This window comes from Phalacrocorax aristotelis, chromosome 2 (assembly GCF_949628215.1).
Source record: "Phalacrocorax aristotelis chromosome 2, bGulAri2.1, whole genome shotgun sequence".
NCBI lineage: Eukaryota > Metazoa > Chordata > Aves > Suliformes > Phalacrocoracidae > Phalacrocorax > Phalacrocorax aristotelis.
In genome coordinates this window covers 159471850-159494209 of record NC_134277.1, presented here as the reverse complement: position 1 = coordinate 159494209, position 22360 = coordinate 159471850, and the positions used below count along the sequence as shown (strand labels likewise).

General features: G+C 40.8%; 1 protein-coding gene across 1 annotated transcript in view; it reads right to left on the bottom strand.

Moving 5' to 3' along the window:
• Positions 1-22360, bottom strand: part of TG (thyroglobulin) — a 159017-nt gene that overhangs the window by 962 nt on the left and 135695 nt on the right. The window contains exons 44-47 of the mRNA XM_075085813.1: positions 21405-21586; positions 16908-17015; positions 4894-5034; positions 3934-4124 (exon numbers count right to left, since the gene is read on the bottom strand). Coding sequence (XP_074941914.1) covers positions 3934-4124; positions 4894-5034; positions 16908-17015; positions 21405-21586 — 622 coding nt within the window. The remainder of the gene's footprint in view (positions 1-3933; positions 4125-4893; positions 5035-16907; positions 17016-21404; positions 21587-22360) is intronic.

Sequence of the window (22360 nt, the reverse complement as noted above, 5' to 3'; positions counted from 1 at the left end):
AACCACAACATCGCTAGTTCAGTTTTGATTCAAGTCTGGACTATGAACCCTGTTGCTTTATTTGGACTCGTGTGTGGTTACACATGGTGTCTCAGAGCTAATGGAGAAGTCTTCAGCTTTGCTAGCTGTTGAATTTTCCACAGGTGTTGTCCAGTCTGGCTAACTTGGACACATAAAGTATGTTTAAATGTCTAAATTTAGGCACATGAGTTAGGCAGACAAGATTTCACTTTGGAGACACTAAAGGTATCTCCTCCTCCCCACTTGCAACACTGCTTACAGAGGAACTTATTTTACGAGGGCTAGTTCTGTTTAGATATCAGTTAGATGAGTAAGAGATGTAGACCAGATCCAAGGTTACCTGTTTAGGATGCAGTGAGAGGCCCCTTATAAAGGGACTCACTGTTATCCATCGCAGTCCACCGCACTATGCAAAGGGAGTTTTAGCACTCAGACATACTGCCTGAATATGCATAAACATTCTGGACCTCCTGTTTTTAACTGAATTTCAAGTTGCTAACACATATCCTGGAAAAAGCCATCCAGAGCTTTTTTCCACAATGGCCACTCTTCTTGTTTCTCATTTTGATGTTTCCCATGGAAACCAGCATGATGCAGAATATAAAGTATGTCTTTGATGTGCAACCGTAGGAACTCCATTTACTAAATCCAAACCTTTTCAAGCACCATCACTTTCATAATTCCCCAGGTAAACTGTCCCCCAAAATGCCAACTTTACAAATGGATTTCAAACAAAACTTTAACAGATCTATAGCTCATCTGATCTCAAAATGGAACATACACTTCAGCTTGGATCATATTTTTACTAAATGGAAGGAAAGCTACAGGTAACAGTTACGCTGGATATATACACAACAGCTTCTAGATCCAGCAGTGAAGAACCTAAAAGACTTGTAACTCCAGCTGCACAAGAGATTCTAAATATGGGAGGCTTTATTCCAGAAACTAAAATTTATTACTTTAGTAGTAACTGTTTTCTGTTGGACTGAGACCTAGGGTCTAAGATATTGAGCCTTGAGCCTTTAGTTATCCCTGTTTTCACATTTCTAAGTCAAGACATTTCACATGGCAGTAAACAAAGGATGAAGAAAAAAATTTTGAAAAGCTAGTTGCAGTTAGATTTTATGATCACTGGTTTGTCCAGTTCTTCATTTTACTGAAATATGCTGATTTTTTTCTTTTTGTTTATAGATCTTGCTGACACACTCGTAAACTCCATCTACTTGGCATGAGATGAGAAATTGCAGCCCACAACAACTGAGACTCAGCAGTCAGAATGAACAGTGGATCATACAATCCAAAAACACTATCATGAAGGTTTATAATTACTGAAAGACAGTAAACTGCTCTTTTTTCCACTAACTATGTGGTAGATCGGAACTCACGATAATTGACTGACAAATAGTTCCCCCTCAGGATGGAGTGCAAGGTACATCACCCAAAAATTGTTTGAAGCATTGCTTTCTCAAATCTAGCATCCAACATCATGCCAGGGTCCCATATTACAGCTTAGCAGCACTCCAGGAAAAGAGTCTGGAGCAGTCAGGTAACAACAGAGGTGCAGTGCTTCAGCTCTGAAGGCAGGGGCAGCAACCTACCTCTGGTGCAGGAAGGCACACAAACCAAGCAGCAACACAATGCTTAGGGACTTAAAAAAGAAACCAACCAAAAAGATTTCTTTTCTTTGGACTGAATACAATCTACAGCCTCACTGTCTACGCTTGCAGAATGTGATTTTTGGGAGAAATGCAAGTAATGGACATGTACTGATGGACTGACACTGCTTTGGCATGAATTTCAGCACAACCTCCTCTTGAAAGGAAATTGAGGGTGTTCAGCCATCAACATCTGAAGTTCATACAGTCCTTCTAGCTGAACAGATGAACATAATGAATCTTTTTTCACAAGGACTTGGGCTCAGATTGTTAGCAAGACACCCACAGCAGGAGTCTCTGTAAGCTACCATCCCATGCTGAGGTCTGAGCAAAAAGGGGTTCAGTGTGACTCCTATTTAAGTAGAAGTTATATGAGAAGTTTCAGTATTCCAGGGTGAGATAAGATTAAAGATGACTATCAAAGCAAGGTAACAAGTCAACATTGCTATGAGATGGAATTTAGTAGCAGTGAACTGTGTAACTGCATTACCATGGTGCTGAGGCCAAGCAAATACTGGCTTGAAGAGCAGGCAGGGTGTACTCACTTCTGCTTGCAGAATAACATGTTGACATGTATTTTTTAAACCTTCTCCTTGACAGCCTATACTCCATAAATTTCACAGTGTGTGACTTGTTTTCAAATATTTGACTTATCTTTGTGATCCCTTTCAGTGTGTTTTTCTCTCCCTCACTCAATTTTTAACATTCAAGTATTTGGTTTTGGCCACTGACGAGGACAGGATATTTTGCTCAGCAGACTGTTGGCCTGACACATACGCAAATGTTGTGTTCTTATGCCAGTTTGGATGGTTTTAAATCTTCTTAATCTCAAACCAATCTGCCCTGGTAGATATTTTCCCACCTTTTTTCAGGATTTTCTGTAAATGCTGGGAGTAGCCTCTGTCCGTGGTGCTCAGTCAGCACCACATTCTGCCAGAGCTGTGCCTTCTACTCAGTCTGGCGTTACACAGCCACAATGCTGCCAGAGAAAGCCCTGAAAGATCTAGAAGCTATATGCAGGACTACTTAAACATCAGAATCAAGCTTTGCAAATTAGGAATATCTCAACCAGCAGAAAGCCATCAGAGAGATCAAAATATCCCCTCTGAATTTGAAAGAGGTAGAGGGATACCAAGAAACTGAAGAAAAGGCCTACAGAAAAATCTTGAGTCCACCTTTGAAGAAAGACCATGAGTAAAGATTCAAGGTATCTCTTGAACAAAAGCATTGTTGCTTTGTGTATGTGTCTAAACCACCAATCTGACAGTTCTGAGAAACTACAGTCACTTAAACCAGTCCATTGGAGGTGGTCTGTCAGGCATAGATAGCCTAGGTACCTCAGTGTCTTGGAGAGTACATTTTGTTCCCAGAAATGCAACTGCCCTCCAAAGCAGAAAGGGCCTGGACTGTGTTCACTGTGAAGATAAGTCCTTAGGACATAAAAAACACTTGTAAGCTTGCAGGCCTCCAAGAATAACTCAAAACATCTCAGCCTGCCAAAAAGGGATGGTTTTGTTTGCTTTTCTTGAGGCTATCCAAATTTATTTACAACATACACAAACATGAAGGGCAGTTTATTTACCAGAATAAATTGTGCACTCAGGGCAGAGCAGCAGATCAAAATCTCAGCAGAGTTGGTCTTACTGTTCTAAGAAGCAAGAAAAAAATTGAAGGAATCTCACAGCTGCATGGAGATTTATGGAGACAAAGGAGGAATACAAGGGGTATAGCCAGCACAGTTCTTAAAAAACCCAAAGAAACTATCTAGTGTGAAGTCAAAGCAAGCAGGATCCATGTTGAGATATATCTAAAGCTTCTGTTGCAACTTCACAGTGGATAGAAGTTATTGTGCTCCTCCTAAGCCATATGAATCTCAACATTCTCGTGTTAGGTGCTTCCAGTAGACAAAAGAGGCCACTTCCAGTTTAGTTAAAGTCTGTATTATGACTGCAAATAGAGAGCAAACTATTAGAAGATATAGCTTCATCATATCTTCTGTCATCACTGCAGGAAGATTTCTCTATCTCTAACTCCAGGACAATGACACTTTATTGCATACTGTCTGCTCTAAAATAAATTTGTTTAGTGTTGCATCAGGAGAGTCTCAACCATATACGCTGGACAGTGCAAGATGTTTCATTTGTGAAAAGTACTTTTGTACGCTGATATAACTATAATATTAACAAGACCACAGACAGAGGGAAACATTAAGCAGAGAATTTAGGTTTTATTTAACAAAAGAAAACATTCTGCTCACCTGTGGATGCTTTCAGTCTTCCGATATAATCAGACCAAAAGGAACAGTCTGCTTTTTTCAATCCTTTAAGAGTTGGCAAGGAAACAGTGAACTCCTTGTAGTTATCACCATCATCATTTGGCAGATACATAGGCCAGGGGGGCAGCACCCCTGATATTCTTCTTGAGAAACTGTGAGGGTAGTTTGGATTTCTAAGGGAAGAAGTGAAAGGATTATTAGAAAATAATGATATAAGCAGTAAAATGCAGGAGATCGGCTAGGTCTAGGAAATGTGTATCCCGTCCCTCTGACCAGTAGGGTTCAAATTCAGTCCAGACTGGTGAATCGTTCACAGTGTCTCACCGGAGAGTAACTTGTCTGGTTCACTTCCTAGGGAACAGTACACAGAACCTGTATAGACACAGGCTCATGAACACCCTCAACAGGCCTCAGTCCCAAAGCAACCCAAGGTTCTCTAAAAAGCACATAAAGTCACAGTTCCCACACTAGGTTTCCAGAGCTACTCCTCATTCCTGAGCACGGCCACAGCACATGATGCTGAAGATTATTCGCAGGGTAGTTGGTAAAGGATGCACTGTCTTCATGTGCTTTCCCTTTTCTTCTGGGAATAAGGGAGCTCTTAGCCAAGACCCTTCAGATCTGGGGTCCCAGAACCAAGCTCTGGAAACAACACCAAGACCTTTGTAGCCCCCATATATATATATTTAAGTAGAATTCACAGGTGCTCCACAGAAATAAAATTCCTATTACTTCTAGCTAAGTGTCAGACTACAAATCTTTGGTATCTAACTGACAACTTGGCCATGACTTTCCAATAGTGTTGTCCAAAGCCCCCTCTGTAGGATTACAAATTGCTAGAGGAAATTGAGTCTACTTGAGTGAGGGCAGGATCTGGACTCCATTCCCTCTACTCCTTGCACCCTCCCCAATCATAGCAATTCTTAAATGTCACATACTTACCCAGAGTTTAGAAAATTGGAGATATACTGCATAATTTGCAAGGAAAGGCTCTTTTCTTCCAGAGTAAACTGTTTTTCATATTTCAGGTAGAATGGCAGTCCAAATACATACTGAACATCCAGCAAGAGCTCCTGACCTGACCTAAAAAAATATTTATGTAAAGAAAATTAAAATCATCATGTATTTATTTGGGGGAGAAAGGAAGCTAATTTAATTCAGAGTATAAAGCAAAGTTTTAAATAATTAACGACCATTAATTAGAGTGCGGTGAGCTGTGGGGATTTCTTCAAATCAGAGCATAAAAGAAGAGCAAGCAATAACAAGGAGAATTTGCCATTAAGTTAATGTAGGGTCTTTAACATTTGTTACAAGATGAAATTGTGGGAGATAGCAGGGCATATTTTCTAAACTAACTGGGCATATACGAGAAAGTAATAGAGGGAGAAAGGCACTTGGCTATTCCTTAAAAGCCTCTTAAGTTTTGTACAGATTTTCACTAAAATTAAATTCAAAAAGTGGAAGCAAGTGGTGACATGGAATCTGGCAGCCATGATGGAAGGTTAATTATGGTTTATTTCACAGATTTGGAATAAAATCCTGGCCTTTCTTAAGGGCAATTGGAGTTTTTCCATTGACTTCATTGCAGCCAGTATTCTGCCCCAAATCTTTGGATAGGGAAAGATGTAATCGGAGATGTTTATGAAGATTTCTCTTAGACGTAGTTTTAATCTAATTTCTCTGCTGGATGGGTGGTTTTGGTTCATACAGTCTGTTCTCTCCAGGTTTTATGTGACAGTCAAGTCAAAACAGCTTGAGATAATCACCTAGATCAGATTTGAAAAAGAATAATTGTTGTTTACTTTCATATAATAAACAATTCAGAAAAAAGACTCGCCAGCCAAGACAACACTTGTAGCAAATGTTACACAACTCAATACATTCAAGTCTTGCAGAAGAACAGAGGACAATTTCTACTAATAAAATTATAACTAAACTATGCTCAACACATAGCTTTGAACCACAGCTCAGAAGGAGGCATTTCTGGTATGGAGCCCAATGGCACTTTCTGTATCCCACGTTTAGACAAAGGTCTTATTGACTTGGTTAAATGCTGCATGAAGGCAGACAGCGTCAGGGGACCTGGGAGAAGGAACAGATGTCTCTGAGGCTAGGACAAACAAATCCCAGATCCACTCAGCAAGATTTCATCTGCAGTAGCTGCAGAGGTGGTTGTCGAAAGGTGGCACAACTGAAACTGCTTTATTATTGGACATGAAATGCAGCAGCATTGATACGACCCTGACACTGCCTTTAATGGAACAAGGCTTGTAGTTCAAAACAATATAGACAGGTGGACTGAAAGCATGACTCCTTTACAATTTATGAGTGGTGGCACCAAAGCCTCTATTTTGAAAAACACACAACTCTAAATGAAATACATCTTTGGATGTATTTTCCTTAGTCTTATCATAATACCTCAGTAATACTTTGCATCTGGAAAGTGAATTATTCACAGATTATTCACCAAAAAAATGTAGAACTGAAACAAGATTAAAGCATATTTTTCTTCCCCAAATGTTTATAGAAGGATTAAGCAAGATCATAGTTTAATAATTTTGCTTTAAAAATAATTTGCTTGGCCCACTATATTACAGCAATGTTTAGTGTCAGTATTGAAGCAAAGGTACTATATACTTAAAGGACTTATTTTCTTTTCAATAGTCACTTTTCAATAGAATAGAGGATATGAAATTAGTTAAGATGCAATGAAAAGACAAGCGTACCCATTTAGGGAAGGCACAGCAGAGGTGACCTTTCCTCTAAATCTAAAACAAGTGACCTGGGACTGAGGGTTTTCCCCCAAATGAGACTGTGTTCTCAGCCCTGTTTCCACAGGTGAAATCTGTTAAGGTCACAACCCAGACTAAAATTCAGCAAACTCCTAAACAGATAATTTATTAGGATTGAAATTATTTGTGCAACTGTAATGGAGTTAATACAAAGACATAAAGTGGTACAAAACACTACAATTTCATGGGATGCTTTCAATATTTCTGGCTGATGCTACCACACCTTGGCCAGCGTGTGTCTGTAGTAAGAGGATGAGAAAGAAAACATAAGGCTAAGAGGGGAGAGAGGCACATATATACTTGCACAGAACAGCAGGAAAGACAGTTGTGAAACATCTAGATGGCAGCTATATGGAAAATATTAGGGGAACATTTCTGCCTCCTCCCTTAAATGCTGAACATTCATCCATTACTGCCAGAGGGGACGGCAAAATGGCCAGAAACAACCAAACAAGGATTCTGGGGTCTTGTAGGAGCTCTGAGAATACTCAAGGTAGCACCAGCTAGTGATACTGTTTGCACTGGAAGAAAAGTGGAGTGAGAGAAAGAGAGGAGTGACAGACAAGCACAAACAGCCTTGCTGTTGTACACTGATGCTAGGTCTACAGGGAGGTTTTTCTTTGCTGAGCTGCTCCAGACTGCACTTCTGAAACCCCACAGTCCCATAGGTCACTCAACAACATCAACTCTAAATGGGGAAATGCAGTGCCCAGCAACTGGTGGACTTCAGAAGACAGTTTGACAAAAGGGGAGAACTGCAGAGACAATGGCAAAAGGGATTTTTAAAATGTTTTTTACATGTTTTTTGACCTGGACAGGCTGGAGAGCTGGGATGAGGGGAACCTCATGAAAGAGCACCTGGGGAGGAACAACCCCAGGCATCAGTCCAGGCTGGGGGTTGAACTACTGGAAAGCAGGTCTGTTGAGAAGGACCTGGGAGTGCTGGTGGACAAGTTGACCGTGAGCCAACAATGTGTCCTTGTGGCCAAGAAGGCCAATGGTATCCTGGGATGCATTAAAAGGAGTGTGGCCAGCAGGCCGAGGGAGGTTATCCTCCCCCTCTACTCTGCCCTAGTGAGACCACATTTGGAGTGCTGTGTCTGGTTCTGGGCCCCACAGTTTAAGAAGGACATGGAACTGCTTGAGCAAGTCCAGCGGAGAGCTACAAAGGTGATCAGGGCGCTGGAGCATCTCCCTTATGAGGAAAGGCTGAGAGACCTGGGTTTGTTCAGCCTAGAGAAGACTGAGGCGGGATTTCATCAATAGCTATAAATATCTGAAGGGTGGGTGTCAGGATGATGGGACTGGGCTCTTTTCAATAGTGCCCAATGACAGGCCAAGGGTCAATGGGCACAAGCTGGAACACAGGAAGTTCCAGCTAAACGTGAGAAAAAACTCCTTTCCTGTGCAGGTGCCAGAGCAGGGGCACAGGCTGCCCAGGGAGGCTGTGGAGTCCCTTCCCTGGGGACATTCAAACCCTGCCTGGATGCATTCCTGTGCCCCCTGCTCTGGGTGTGCCTGCTTAAGCAGGGGGGTTGGACGAGATGATCTCCAGAGGTCCCTTCCAACCCCTGCCATTCTGTGATTCTGTGAAGACAAACTAATAGCAACTAACTTCCCCTACAGAAGTCTCTTTTCAATGAACAGATTGTTATTTTAATAATAACTGTGAAAGTAGTTATGTGTAAGGATGAAATCTTGGCTTTGGTGACTTCACAAGAGTAGTACTTCATGCAAAGGCATTGTTTCATATCTTCTGTGTATACCTTTTTAAGATGTCAACATTTTTAGAAACAGATTCACAGCTCTTCTTATGTGACAATGTGACGGACTGGTAAATTGAGCCACAGGGAAGCTAGGAACCAGACCCTACCACTTTGTTCAAACTGAAGTGAGCTCCCTTTGGAGAATTTTTATTTCACTTCAGAAGGAGGCACTACCGGAGTTTAGTTATCCAGTTTGCAGAAAAACAGGTAGTAAAATCAGAAACTTTGTGACATTCATAGCCAACAATTTAACAGCAGACCCTGAAATATGACTTGCTGGGAGTTTTCATTATGAAGTGCCAACTCATTTAATTGGTAAGATATTGGTTCTGAGAAGATTTTCCTTAGCCTGAGAGTGAGTTTCCATTTAAATGTTTCCAAGTAAGAAAGACAGAAAGGGATTTTTTAATCATCAATTACTCTACTGCTCTCTCTATAGATCTGTGGCTACTTTTACGTACAAAGAACGGCTTCAACAGGGAAGAGTAAAAGATGAGAAGTTCAGATTTTAGAACAAAAATACCCAGGTTATGGTTGATTTCATTCAAATTCACGTTCCAAATCAAACAGAGCATAGATGTAAATCCAGATTTCCAACAGTTGAAGTGAATATCTTAACCTCAAGCTTTTGGAACAGTAAACAAAAAAAAAAAAAAGCAAACAACAACAACAAAAATACCCAACACAGAAATCCTCAAAAATTTTCTTTGCCAAATGGAATTGTCATTAATGACTGCCTATAATCATGGCAGCCAGAACAGAAGAATATGATCTGGCAGACCACCATGCTATTCTACACTAAGACTGAACGCACAACTTAAAGCTGGGGCTGCAGAGACCTCACACTGTGATCCATTGTAAATTAGGACATATATCTCACGGTGAACTTTGTCCTTCTTCTAGATTTGGCTAAATATTTCATACCAGAAACTCATGTCGATGATTAATGACTGACTATAGCCTAACACTTCTCCTTTTTTTTCTTTCATTTAAAAACAGTCCTTACTTTCCTAATATAACAATTTCACAAATCTCAAAAGCTTTTGAGTCATAGCTTCTATTCTTAGTTGCCTTAATGCAGTTTTTGGTTCTTTTTTAAAACTCCACACACAGAAAAGTCAATGTAAATTAACTCAAAATTCAGATGACATCCTATACAATACCAAAATACCAAACTTACTACTATCCAATCATTTAAATTTTAAAATAACAAGGTAAACATAACTCTAGCTAGAGTTCAGCCAGAGTTACCAGCACATTGTCCAGGATGAAAAAGTAGCTTGAAGAAGAATCAGCTTGTCATTAGTGAACGTACCGAAGGGATATTTATTTATCAATCTGTATTGACCAATAATGATAGATATGTTAGTTCTGATAAAGCACAGGTAACTATAATCAGAGTACTTTTCTAATATATATGGTCTAGAAGAAGAAACTAATGGGAAGCCAGGAGTTTACTTCACTTTTTGTGCTTTAAATTTTTTTTGCTGATAACTAGGCAGGAGAACCACAAAAATGGAAATTTAAACCTACTGAAGAACCTGACACCACATCTTAAATGGCATGTGGAAGGAATTTAGTTGATATTTTTCAGTCCAAAATTCATTCTATCTTTATTCATGCAAACAGTTTTAGCCAATTTTCTTCATACTTCTTTTTAACCAATTTTATATACTCATCCTATGTCCATTTTATGACACAAGCATGCGCTTTTTCACAAAGGATACTGTTTTGGCATTCTGGTTTTTTTGGTTAGCTTTTTTTAATGAATGATAAGTGTGGAACAAATGTAGTCTAACAGCCATAATTCTCAAAGCCCAGCCTGAAAAACCCTGAACCTCAAATGATCTTCAGTCTCCCTCAGCTTTGCCTAGAGATATTGGCCAGGATTCCCATTACCCTATGTGATATGAAGCCAGGCTACACAGCCCAGTAAGCTAGACCTTTCAAAAACCTAAGCAGATGATATCAGAGGCTTAAGTTCCCAGCCTCATCACACTGGGGACAGTAGCATCATTAGTCATAAATGGTCTATTGGGCAACTCCTTCCTTCTTCAATGCCTGCACAAGCCGTTCAGTACAGCTAGAGCATTGCAACCCAGCCTCTTCAGAAGGTGAAATAGAGAGATCTGATCATTTTGTTTGAGCTACAATGATTGTCTGAGAAGTTTAGATGAAAGAGTGTACTCAAACTCCTGTTAGTCACTAAACTTAGCAGATATTGACAATCTTAGATGGATTTGTGAGATAAGAAAACCACTAATTCTTTAAATATAAACTTTTATGAGCATAGCTGCTCATTCTAACAATTCTGCGAAAGGGTCTATGTTAGAGGTGGGATCATGGTTTTGAGTTCCTAGCCTCATATTTGAGACCCTGTTCAGGATCCGATTGGCAAGGACAGGCCTATCACTAGGAAAACAAAACAAAACGTCTATCCACTGTCTCTTGGCTTTGGTAAGAAGAGGTCTCTTATATGCTGATTGGATTGAGCAGCAGAGGTGAAACCCAGACTCATAAAGTTGGTGATAAATCTCCCGCTGATCTGAGTCAAGATAGGATTTCATAACAACCGTGTCCCTGGAGAAGAGGGTATGATTTATATATAAAATTCCACTGCCTGCATGATCTTGCGGCCCCGTTCTGTGTTTATTTTCAATCAATATATTTAAAATTAGTTTTCGCAAGAAGTATTGGAAATACTAAATGCAGTTGTTTGCTCATGTCTACATTCACTTCATATTAATACCAGCAGATTTGCAGAGCAGGATCAAAGCACTGTCTCATCAATGTCATGGGAGAGGAGCAGCCTACCAACACTGCGCTTTGCCTGGACTGAAATGTTCATGTCAATGATAAACAAAAGTATTTTTTTTAAATATACATAACCACACATCTTAGAAAAGGAAATACTACATGATTGCAGGGAGAAGAGAAAATCAAAGGATAGCTGGATATTTACTGAAATTTAATGAGCCTGGTGTGACCTCTGCAGTTCTAGGGATGCATTTGGCTCATTGTGTCTCCTCATACAAAGTCCTGCCAGAGAAATGGGGGAAGTATGTGAAAAACAGATTACATTTTTCTTTCTTTTTATTTTCAGGAAAATCAGGACATATGGAAAAAGCTTAATGCCTAATGGGATTAATCTGCCAAGTTTATCCACCTTTGTACCAAAAAAGACCTATAGATACATGTGACTTGCAAAAGTATCCTGGCGTTTGCTGTCCTTTTTCCTCTTGGATTACTCCCAATACACGCAATGTTCTACTTTGATATAGCTGTGCTAACTGAAGAAAATAAAACTGAAGTACCAGATAACAAATTCAAGAACGTGAAAGCTCATATTAATTGCAAAAATCATAGATCTTAACGCAGGAAGAAAGCACTTTTATCATCTTGTCGGAACTCCTAAATAACAGAGATTTACAGAATTTTGTCAGGGAATTACTCTACTAAAAACCTAGTAATTGGCGTTTTGACACCTGAGTGTGCCTTTGGGGGAGAGAAATCTGTGCATTTGTTCAGTATGCCTACTCCTGAGCCGAATGAATGGATGAGTTGCCTTAAAAAGGTGATATGTCCATCCAAAGACCCCAGAACACAAAGGAAGGTCTCTCTAGATATATGGACTTTGTGCTTATCTTCTAGATTACATTTCGTGGGAACGGCCTGTCCCAGTGCATGTGCATGCAGTTCCAAGAATTGCTTTGTATTTTTCTGAATCTTTTAGCTGAATTTTGGTTAACTTAAAACTGATTTCTGCTTTTTCTGAGCTTGGTACTTTGTCTGTGCATATTTATGGCTAATTTCCAAGATCTGAATGGGTTTATACACAAATATTTATTTTTTTTTAATCAGTCAGGAGTTCTCGCCTTCAGTTACAGGAATCATAAAAAGTCGCACCGAAATCCAGCCAACTATGTGAATGTTGGCACAGAGCAGTCTTTTAACAACTCACACCAACGTACACAAGAGTGAGTAGTCAGGAGGTAAAGACAGCCCCAACTAAAATGACTCAAAACAGACAGCAGCTCATTAACCTTGGATTAATCTGTCCAGTGCACAGCAGTTCACAAAAGCTTTTGTGACAATTATTATTGTGATGTTAATGACTATAAGATAGAGCCTCTCAGTTTAGACCCTTTCAATGACAATAATGATGCTTTGCCATCCTGCTGCAGCCGATGATCTGGCCTCCTCAGTGAGCAGAGCACTGATTTTTATCCACTGTCTTTAAGACAGTACCTTTGGCACCACAGTGTGACTTGGAAATTATGCTGGCGTGGCAAGCAGTGCTACTTCATATAATATGCAAACATCACCCAGAAACCTCTTGAAGGGTTAACGAGGCAAATCTTTGTACAGTTAATAATATTATCCTTGTCAAAACACACTTCTATCACATATTTTTTTACTGTAACTAAAGCTATACTCCAGCCCTCCCCACTAATCCTAGGCAATGCTGAGCAGTCACATTCCTCCTGCATTGTTTAGAATAAATGTTTACTCCAAGACCTAAGTGTTCCCAAAAAGAGAGTGAAAATACGGCAGCTGGGTTATGTATATATTTTTACCACAGATCATTAATGCGGGAGTTGGCTATGCATCCTGCTCCTGATTCAAATAGGAACTGAAGACTAAAGCAGACATGGTGTTATGCCAAGCTGGGGAGAATGCTACCACGTGGAAGGAGATATTAGTTTGCTCTCTGCAAAATCCATTCATCTATATGAAAATTGACAGTTTGTGGTTTTATGTGATTTTCCACCTATGTCGTACACATCAGTTTAGCATGGCCTTTTTAATCCTACCCCTGCATCCACCCATGCTTGAATGTGTGTACATTTCAGAAACATCCAGTTGTGAGACAAACTTTCCTTAATTGACTTGTTCTGGGAAAAAATCCTCTCTGTTTAATAACTTTTTGACTACTTTGCATCATTGCAGTTGGGTCTGTCTTTACTGGCTGACTTCTCCCTCCCTCTTGTTTATCTTGCTGTGAGTTATTAAGGGACTGCTCCATGTGAAACAGGAGGAAATACCAGCACTTTTTCATCTCTGCATTTTAACTCTCTGTTCTGTTACACATTTTAGGGGATGTACATAAAGTAGGAGAGAGGTGACAGAGTAGAAAAGGGAGAATGTGTTGCTATACTGTGCCTTATCTTAATTAGCGAATGGCTATTTCCTCAGCCAGAATATTTTATGTAAGAGTAAATAATCTTCCATTGTTGCAGTTATCTGAACACAAGATTATTTTAATGTACTCTTTCTAATACCCCTGCGAGGTGGCTGTTAATAGTTACTATAGATAATATATAATTATATTATTATCATCATCATCTTTATGATCCAGACGACAAACACAAAGAGGGAAAGGTCCATATGCTGTGTAAAATGAGATCTTAGGAAGAATTTAGACACCAAAGACAAAAAAATCATTATCTTATATCTTATGTTACCCTATAGACATAATACTGTGGCAGTTTCCATGTTTATAAGTGAAGGTCTATATTTCAGCAGACGAGATTCAATATGAAACAGGCTGAGAAATCATTGTTCTATCAAATGCCTGTGGGTGATTGGGAATATCTGATGAGGTGTTCCTTCAGCTACGATGCACCGAGGGGGATCTGATCCAGTATGTGTACTCACAGAATATCCTGTACGTGCCTACTATGTGCAAAATTACTGTTGGTTATTGCATTCATTAACACAAAGACATGGCTGTAACAGGGTTTTCTATTCAGGAATTTAACAGTCAGAGTGTTTGCAGGGTCCCAGATTCAATTCTTACTTCTGCTGAGCAAGTTCAAACCCACACCTCCTACCTTCCAGCCTAAGCTGTAGGTTACTTGGCAGAGTATCTGCCTCTGCTCCTCCTCCTAAGAAGAGTGAAAATTTTCAAAGAAGAACTTGAGAACCAGCAGGACTCATTACTCCAGTGGTTAGGGAAGTCCCTTGGAAGCTGGTGACGTGGCTGCCAGATCTTTCCCCAAGATTAGTTTATATATTCTACTTGAAGGCTGTCTCATGTACATCATTGGTTTTGATCTGGTAGGGCAAATTGCCAATAATATTCCCAAACACTGCATTTTGTTGGTTTCACATTACTGATGGTTTCTCACAGTAGTCAGCAGTTAAGGCCACTCTCCCATGCGAAGGTCCTACCCACAACAGCATCACTTCATTGGAATGCAGTGAGGCTGCTGGACAGCCGGCAATGCAGGTATTCTATATAGAGGGGGGAATGCTGCAGGGAAGGTGAGGGAGAGAGGTCACTTGGTAAAACTGGGATGAATAATAAGTCATTTAGGAACAAATGACTCGCACTATATACAGCAAAGGACCTAGTGTGGGGTCCCTTGGGAAAATGAGGGTATCACTTCATAAATAGTCCCGTCATAGTGTCAAATGGGATCCTTTGGTACGCGGACAAGACAAATGCTGCAATTTCTGTTTAACTGCTTGCCTTTGCAACCTGAACAACATTGATTTTAATGGTACTTAAACATAAATAAATATGAAAGGAGTAAGAATATAAATGCAGTGAACCAATTTGGGCCCATTTCTCCCTGCAAGTAGCTTACCCTAAGGCATCTGAGCCTCTGCCTTGCATTCCCCCAAGTTTCAGACAGCATACTGGTTTTGTTTGTTCTTTTAAAGAGGGTTGTGAAAAAAGTAAAATAATAAGTTTTGCACTAAAATTTAAAGTAATTAGCTTAGAAGACCACTGACAACATAAATATTATTAAAATGTGTAACTAAGGGCTATGTAGATTATTACTGCGCTGAAGAGTGTGAGAAGAATAACAAGAGCACAAGAGAAATCTTAAATAGGGCTAGATAGAAAATTCTCCTCAGTTCAAAATCACTGCCTCAAAGTGAATGTCTCTAAGCTGTATAAGCACTACTTCATCTACTTGCAAATAAGATCTTATCATAGATGTCTGGGTCACTATCATTCTCCAAAGCAAGAGAAAACTTGCTAGCTAATTTGAGAACACATCTTTTCTTTCTGTGTGGCTGGATTTTTGGCATACCATAGCTCGGGCCTATTTGGAGCCTTGTAAAAGTCACTTATCTGAGCCTATCGGTAGCCAAACGGAGCACTGCAAACATTCCCGCTGGAGCTGCCAGCGAAATAACGGCTCCCTGAGGATTAACTTCTTCTTGGCTAAAAAGAAAGCGAGCCCATGTTACCGCAGCATAATGGCCTTCATCTGTAACCTAGATCTTGGCTGGTTTCTTTCAAATGCTTTTTCACTACACTATCAAGAAAGGAAAAATAACCCGTGTAGTTCACAGGGAACTTCACAGTATCAAGTGGTGCCAGTAGGAACCCGCTGGCCCTCCCCTGAGCTTTTTTGGAGAAAAGCCGAGAAAAAGGAAAGGGTCGCTTGGAGAGAGGTATGGGGCAGTACAGGGAGCAGGGGACCAGCACTGCTCCCTCCTAAGGAAACAACTAGAAGATAAGCACCCCTGTGTGCCTTGCTGCCCGAATGTGTGGTTCTAGGAGACAGGAGGGGCTACTGTCACTGCAGTTTCTGATCACTCAGCCTTTGAGAGCAAGGGACCAGGAGCTACTGTGGTATGTCACATAGCAGCACAAAGTGCTGACCACTGCCTGCAGACCTCAGTGTCTCATCCCGACCTCTGGGAGGGGCTGGGTCTAAAATGAAACCAGGTTCTGACTACCAGCTTGTTCTATGCCCAAGGGAACAAGGCATTTGCATCTCCCACTGGCATTTAGACCCTTCTGTGTAAAATAAGATGCAGCTTCTCCTGCTAAAAAAATTTCAGGCAAGCTTCTAACATGAAGGATGACACAGACCCTGAGTCTGCAAATGGTTGTGTCCAAAAATACTTTTCCTCCCATGAGACAGTCTGTCGGCTGGTCACAACTCACAGCGCTGGAGCAGGAAGGAATAAATCCCAGACCCTGTCCACACTGAAGTCCAGTCAGTGTAACTGAGGCACAACTGCATTCACTTCAAAAGGGGGCAGTGTTAAATTAATGTTGAGTCCTTAGAAAATGTTACCCCATTTACCTTGAGAGCTGAAGCTCCCTATGACTTAGACCACATTCTGGTTCTTTGTGGGAGATTTATCAGATGTAGAATAGATGACTAAAAGGCTGTTCAGAACTGGCAAAGGTAGGTAAGTTGGAAAAAGGAAACTTAATTTAGATATCTAACTTGAAGTGCCTCAGTTCAGAAACAGCATTCCTGTATAGTCAACAGAGAGTAATAATCTATTAGAGTCCAAAAGCTCCTTTGCTGATCTGAACTGGTCATACCTACATCTATCCATTGACTCCACAGGATGCCCAGCCAGCCAGCCCTGTTTCTGCAAACCCTAAATCCAAGAATCATAATAAAATGCACCTCCTTACCTGCTCTGTGAGGACCTCTCAGGTACGTGGTACATGAAGACATTTCCTCTGGAGGCAGCAGCCCAGTGACTGGCCATGTTTATGATGGGACACAGGATAAACTGGTCACTGATGAAAAAGGAGGAGCAGGAAACAGGCACAGTCACATAACAAAAAAAGGAAAGAAAAAAAACCCACAATCAACAGGCTCTTTCTATATTGATAGCCTTCTTTAAATCTTCCAAAACAGCTCATATGTCTGCCTTCAAGTACACTGAGGGAAACCACATTCACCCTCTATAAGGTCAGCACAGCTTAGAATTCACTAAAACTGCTGTTTTATAGAGTTTTGAACAATGGTAATGATACTAAAGAAACAACATCAGACACATAAGGAGTATCCTGGCCAAAAAATCCAATCCCATTTTAATCTAGTTTATGGAGGCTCATGCTTGCAATAATATAAAACTCCTTCTGGCACCAGTAGGTTGCAACAGAATCTAGTAAAAGGACTTATATATTTTCTGGGTTAAGGATCAATAACATCACTTCTGCATTTGTATCTGTGTGGTTTTTTTGGGTAGAGTTTCCAGAGCTAGAAGTAAGAGAGCGCTTTTGGAAATATCCATTAGGACCTCTGGCAGGGCTCATCAATACAGAATATCTGGTGCAGTATGTCTGGGAGAGAAAGGTTAGACAAGGCGAGTGTAATGAGATAGTTAAATGATCAATTTATTGCCAGGTACTGCAATACAAAGTTGTGAGTGAAGCAAATATGTCCAAAACTTGCTAGATTCCATTGCCTCAAGAGATGGGGCTGGAAGGTGGGGCAAGCAGTAGCTGGGGCGAACACAAGCGATTCAAGAGGGGCAGGCAGAAAAAGGACACCTTACTGGAAGATATCTCATTATGATTCCTCAAGGCAATATTATATACACACATATCATCACTTCTCATTCTATATGTGCCTGAAGACTCAGCACACTCGTTGGGTGCTTATATATCTGTAGCTACATGAGCACACACAAACGTATCTGCTGCGGAAGTGGGAGGTTTCAATTCTCAGTCTAGTGAATCTGAAACAGTAGCTGCTCCTTCAAACTTGGTAGGTAAAAAAAAGAATGCCTGGTGGCAAGAAAGAACAGTGTCAGAGAAGCATAAAAACATGTTGCTATATTTAACCGGTGTGATTATGAAAGCCACTGTTTGGGTAGCTATCTTTGTTCAGCAGAGTTTATTTTAAGCCCTTCTGTGAGACCACAAGCTATGGGTTGACTGACCACAATGCTTTTTGACAGTTATGGTTGACAACACCCATATGAAATGAAAATTACTGTTCTTCACATGCCTACCAGCATGGGGTTTAAGAGGAGCAGATGGTCTTTGAAAACTAGGGAGTCTGTGGATAGCATTAGCTCTCAAGAAATGCTTTGAGATATATTTCACCACTTAAAACTGATTCTCAGTTGGTGCTATGGGGGAAAAAGTCAGTTATTCTGGGGAAGTAAAAAAAAAAAATTGAAATAATAGTAACCGCAAAAATGAAATGGCTGTTTCTTACAGGCACGGAATACCAGAGTCTAAAAAAAATAAAAAAAAAGGAAAGAAAAAAGGGAAAGAAAATTAAAATGAAACTCATTTTATACCTGGGAAAAATACCACAGAAATTCAGATAAAATGGTTCTAAAAGTGGAAATATTTTAAAGCCACAAAATATGCACAATGTATGTAGTTTATAACAACCACTTATGTTGCTTTCTCACACTTTAAAATCCTGTTAAAACTTTCACAATTAATTATAACTTCCTGACATAGAACTTTTCTTGGGTTACACATCTATGCTGGCAGAAAGTTTTTTGTCAAAAAAAAAAAAAGAAAACTAACCAAAAAAACCCCAACCAACCCAAAAACCAACAGAACAAAACAAACAATGAAACACCAAAAAACCCAGAACCAAACCCCTCTTTCCTCCACCACGTACATGATGCTGACGTACATGACTGTCATTCTGTAACTGCTGTCTCACTCCCTTTCTCATCTAGCTGGAGTAATTTCCAAAGCGTTTAAAGCAAAGGATTATCATTAGAAGTCCTGGTTTCACTAGTCATCCTTCTGCTTGCTCATAATGATTCTTTAAACCATTCACTTCTTTCCTTAGGCAAGTCATCTGCCTCATATCGTAAAAACGCAGGTAATCGTTATGCCCACGAGACTGCTGCAGGGTGCTCGCAGGCTGAGGGCCAGAGGGGCTGTTTGTGTGTTGCGTTCCTGCTGGAAGCAAGCGGGGCGCTAGCCATTGTAGCTTTGCAAAAGTCAGTGTTTGCACCAGGCTGAGCCCTGGGCTGAATGTGGATGGTCAAATGCAACAGACCTGTGTTATAACAGCTCCTTACGGAGGTATCTCTGGATGGGAAGAAGGACTTAAATTTTAAATCCTTCACTGTTTTATTATGGCTTAAATTCTTACTGATCTGACTGAAGAATTACAGCCCCATGGGTAATGGTGGCGATGGAAAGAGATTGCGTTCTGGCTTTAATGCCCATGAACCACAGCTCTTCTGCATGTGCTGCATGCAGTGGCCCCAGATGCCCCAGTGATGGGTGGCCTATCCCTGAGACAGGTTCCAAGGCAGAGCAAATGCGGCACGGTACAAGACCAAATAAATGGCACAAAGCTCAACCCACAGCCTTCTGGCTTGTTTACTCCATGACCTCAATGCATTGGCACACCTGGACCACCCAGAAACCTTCCCCAAACAGATTTGGTCACTGCTGTCTTGGATCTGGTGTTTCCAAGTGAATCTTGGCTCCTGTTCATCTCCTGCTCCCTGAGGCTCACCTGGAGCAAAGCCCTGAAATTCTGATGGAGGATGAAGACCTACTGAAAGGAAAATCATGTCTCTAAGGGCTCATGGACAGGCTCATGGTGGGACAGAAAGCTGTAACCCTGCGAGCACACCTACCAGGACCTTGTAGCTGTAATGTCTTTGTTCAGAGCAGAGGTGAAAGAGCTTGGATGGGCACACTAGACTCAAACCACCACCTTATAAAACACTTCAACTTAAAAATGTAAAGAGTTTTCATAATGAATCTGCTCACGAAGCAGAGAAAGGAATAGAGAAAGAGTTTTTCTGAAAATCTGTTCCACTTAAATATTCAGCCCCCAAGTTTGCGCAGAGGCAGGAAAAAGGAGGTAAGGAGATCTCCCCTCCGTTTGCCTCCTTTCAGAAAAACAGGCCCACCCCGCTGCAGCTCAAGATCTGTAACTGGCTAAAGCAAACTGGCTGCCCATGGGAGAGAGAGCAAAATCTAGTCTTCCCTGTAGACCAAACCATCATGTGACCCAAGATAAAGATATCCACCAGTCTCTATGGCCTGCCATAGGTGTCATAGCTACTGTGGAGTCCTAGTGCAACAGGGCAATGAACTCTTCAAACTGTCTGTTGCCCAGACCTGACACCATACCCAGTGAAGGGTCGAAGCTATTCACCAGGTGGTGTGAACATGGCCCACTGCTCATCTTCCACTTCCCAAGGGTCCCTGCCTGCAATGTTTCAATGCAAAGTAAGGGAGTGTAATACTGGAGGTAAGTTGCTCATGTGTCTGCTGACATTTCATCACTCTTTCCTTCAGAAGTGGCTGGGAGAGACCTTGAGTCTGTAGTGTGTCCTGATGGATCAAACAAGGCAGGAGTCAGATATTGCGTGTTCTCCTTTCACCCCCACAAGGAGAATTCCTACAGAAACCTCCCAGTGCCTGATTCTGCTTTGTCTCACCATGGGAAACCATACACAAAGGGAACAAAATGCAGATTGGGTGACATTACACAAACACTGTCATAAATTATTACACAAGGGTCAAGGATATATATGAATAAGCTTAAGGAGATTCTTCTGCCATAGGTAAAATGGAGATTAGTAATGCACGGAATGGGACTGAGAGCCACTTTTCTGACCATTCACAAACTCTTCACCATTTTACATGGGACACTCACCTGTACAAAGCCTGACATTGTGAAGGAATATATTTTGCAGGTTTCATAATTTTAAAATTAATGTAATTGCTGAAATAAAAGTTTTCAAACTTGACCACTCTCTAAATTTGCACAAACTAGGAAAAGTATCTAACTGTATAATTAGGTGACTGCTTGTGAATAAAAGCCAGTCTATTGCTTTTACTGTCACAGGGACGAAAGAACTCAAGAAGGACTTGATGCAGAGTGTTCAAACAACTAAGACATCTTTGACATGAAAGAGTACACAAAAAACATTAGGAGTCTGAATCCAATATACAGTTCAGGAAAGACAATTCAACTTTTCACAAGGCATAAGAGTCAGTTTAATTTCTGTTTACCAGTGACATTGGAAACCTCATGGAAAATGAAATCAGACTCCCCATTTTCTGTTCATTTGCATAGGAATTTCTCATGTTTTTCAGAATATAAATGCAGACTTGAGATAAGCAAAACAAACCTTGCTTAACCACAATCACACAGTTGTAATAGAATGGGTTTCTTACCGGGTGGCATTTTCCAAAGCCCTGGAAAAGGATGAATAATCATCATTTGAGTGTTCAAGGGAGTAATACCATGTAGCTGCATCTTCAATGAATGAGTTGGAGTCTTCTCCTCCTAGAGAATTTTGCAGAGCCTGATAAAAGGCTGTTTTGCTGTTGGCTCTTCCTTGACTTTCTTCAAATTTCTGAGAATAAAATGCATACATGGAATTTACAAACAATATAGGCTCAGATCTCCCTCTACTGGAATGAGTCCTCTCTGCTGTGATCTCTGATTCCTAGGGGAAGAAGTAGAGGACAGTCCTACTTTTCCTTTCCCATGACTGTCACCATCCAGCTGTATCGTCTTCCTCAAAACACTATAGGACTGAATCCCTAAGCTGGCAAGTCCAAATCGTAGGCACAGTGCTATGCAGATGTAGCTCTAATACTACAGAAACCCAGCTGGCTCCCACAGAAGTAGTCCACATGGATAGCTCTCCAGTGTAGAGTGTGCCCAATGTTGTGTTTCTGATGAGCTCCCTGCAGGAAAACTAAAGGGAAGAGAAGGAGATATTGCTCCTTTCCTTTGGAAAGTCTGGAAGGCGAACACACCATATAGTCATTTCATTGCTATACCACTCTGCCTCTTCTGGAAATACCTACACAGAAATGTGGCTGCCATAAGGCCTGTATTTAGGTCCCTTATGGATTAACATCTGCCTTAACCCTGGGAGAGAAATCCCCTGCCTCCAAATTCCAATGAAAGTAGCAGCAATGATCTTCAAACTTCATAATGCCTAGGGCTGTTCAGAGACACCTCCCTTGAAACGTCCTTTTCCTGATATCTGTGGTCTGAAACCTTTCCTGACATAAAGGCGTTTTCCCTAGAGCAGAGTGCCCAAGTCACTGCAGAATTACTGACAGCAGGGAGACCATCTTCTGCAACAAACTGCTTACCTGACACTATTTTTACCAAA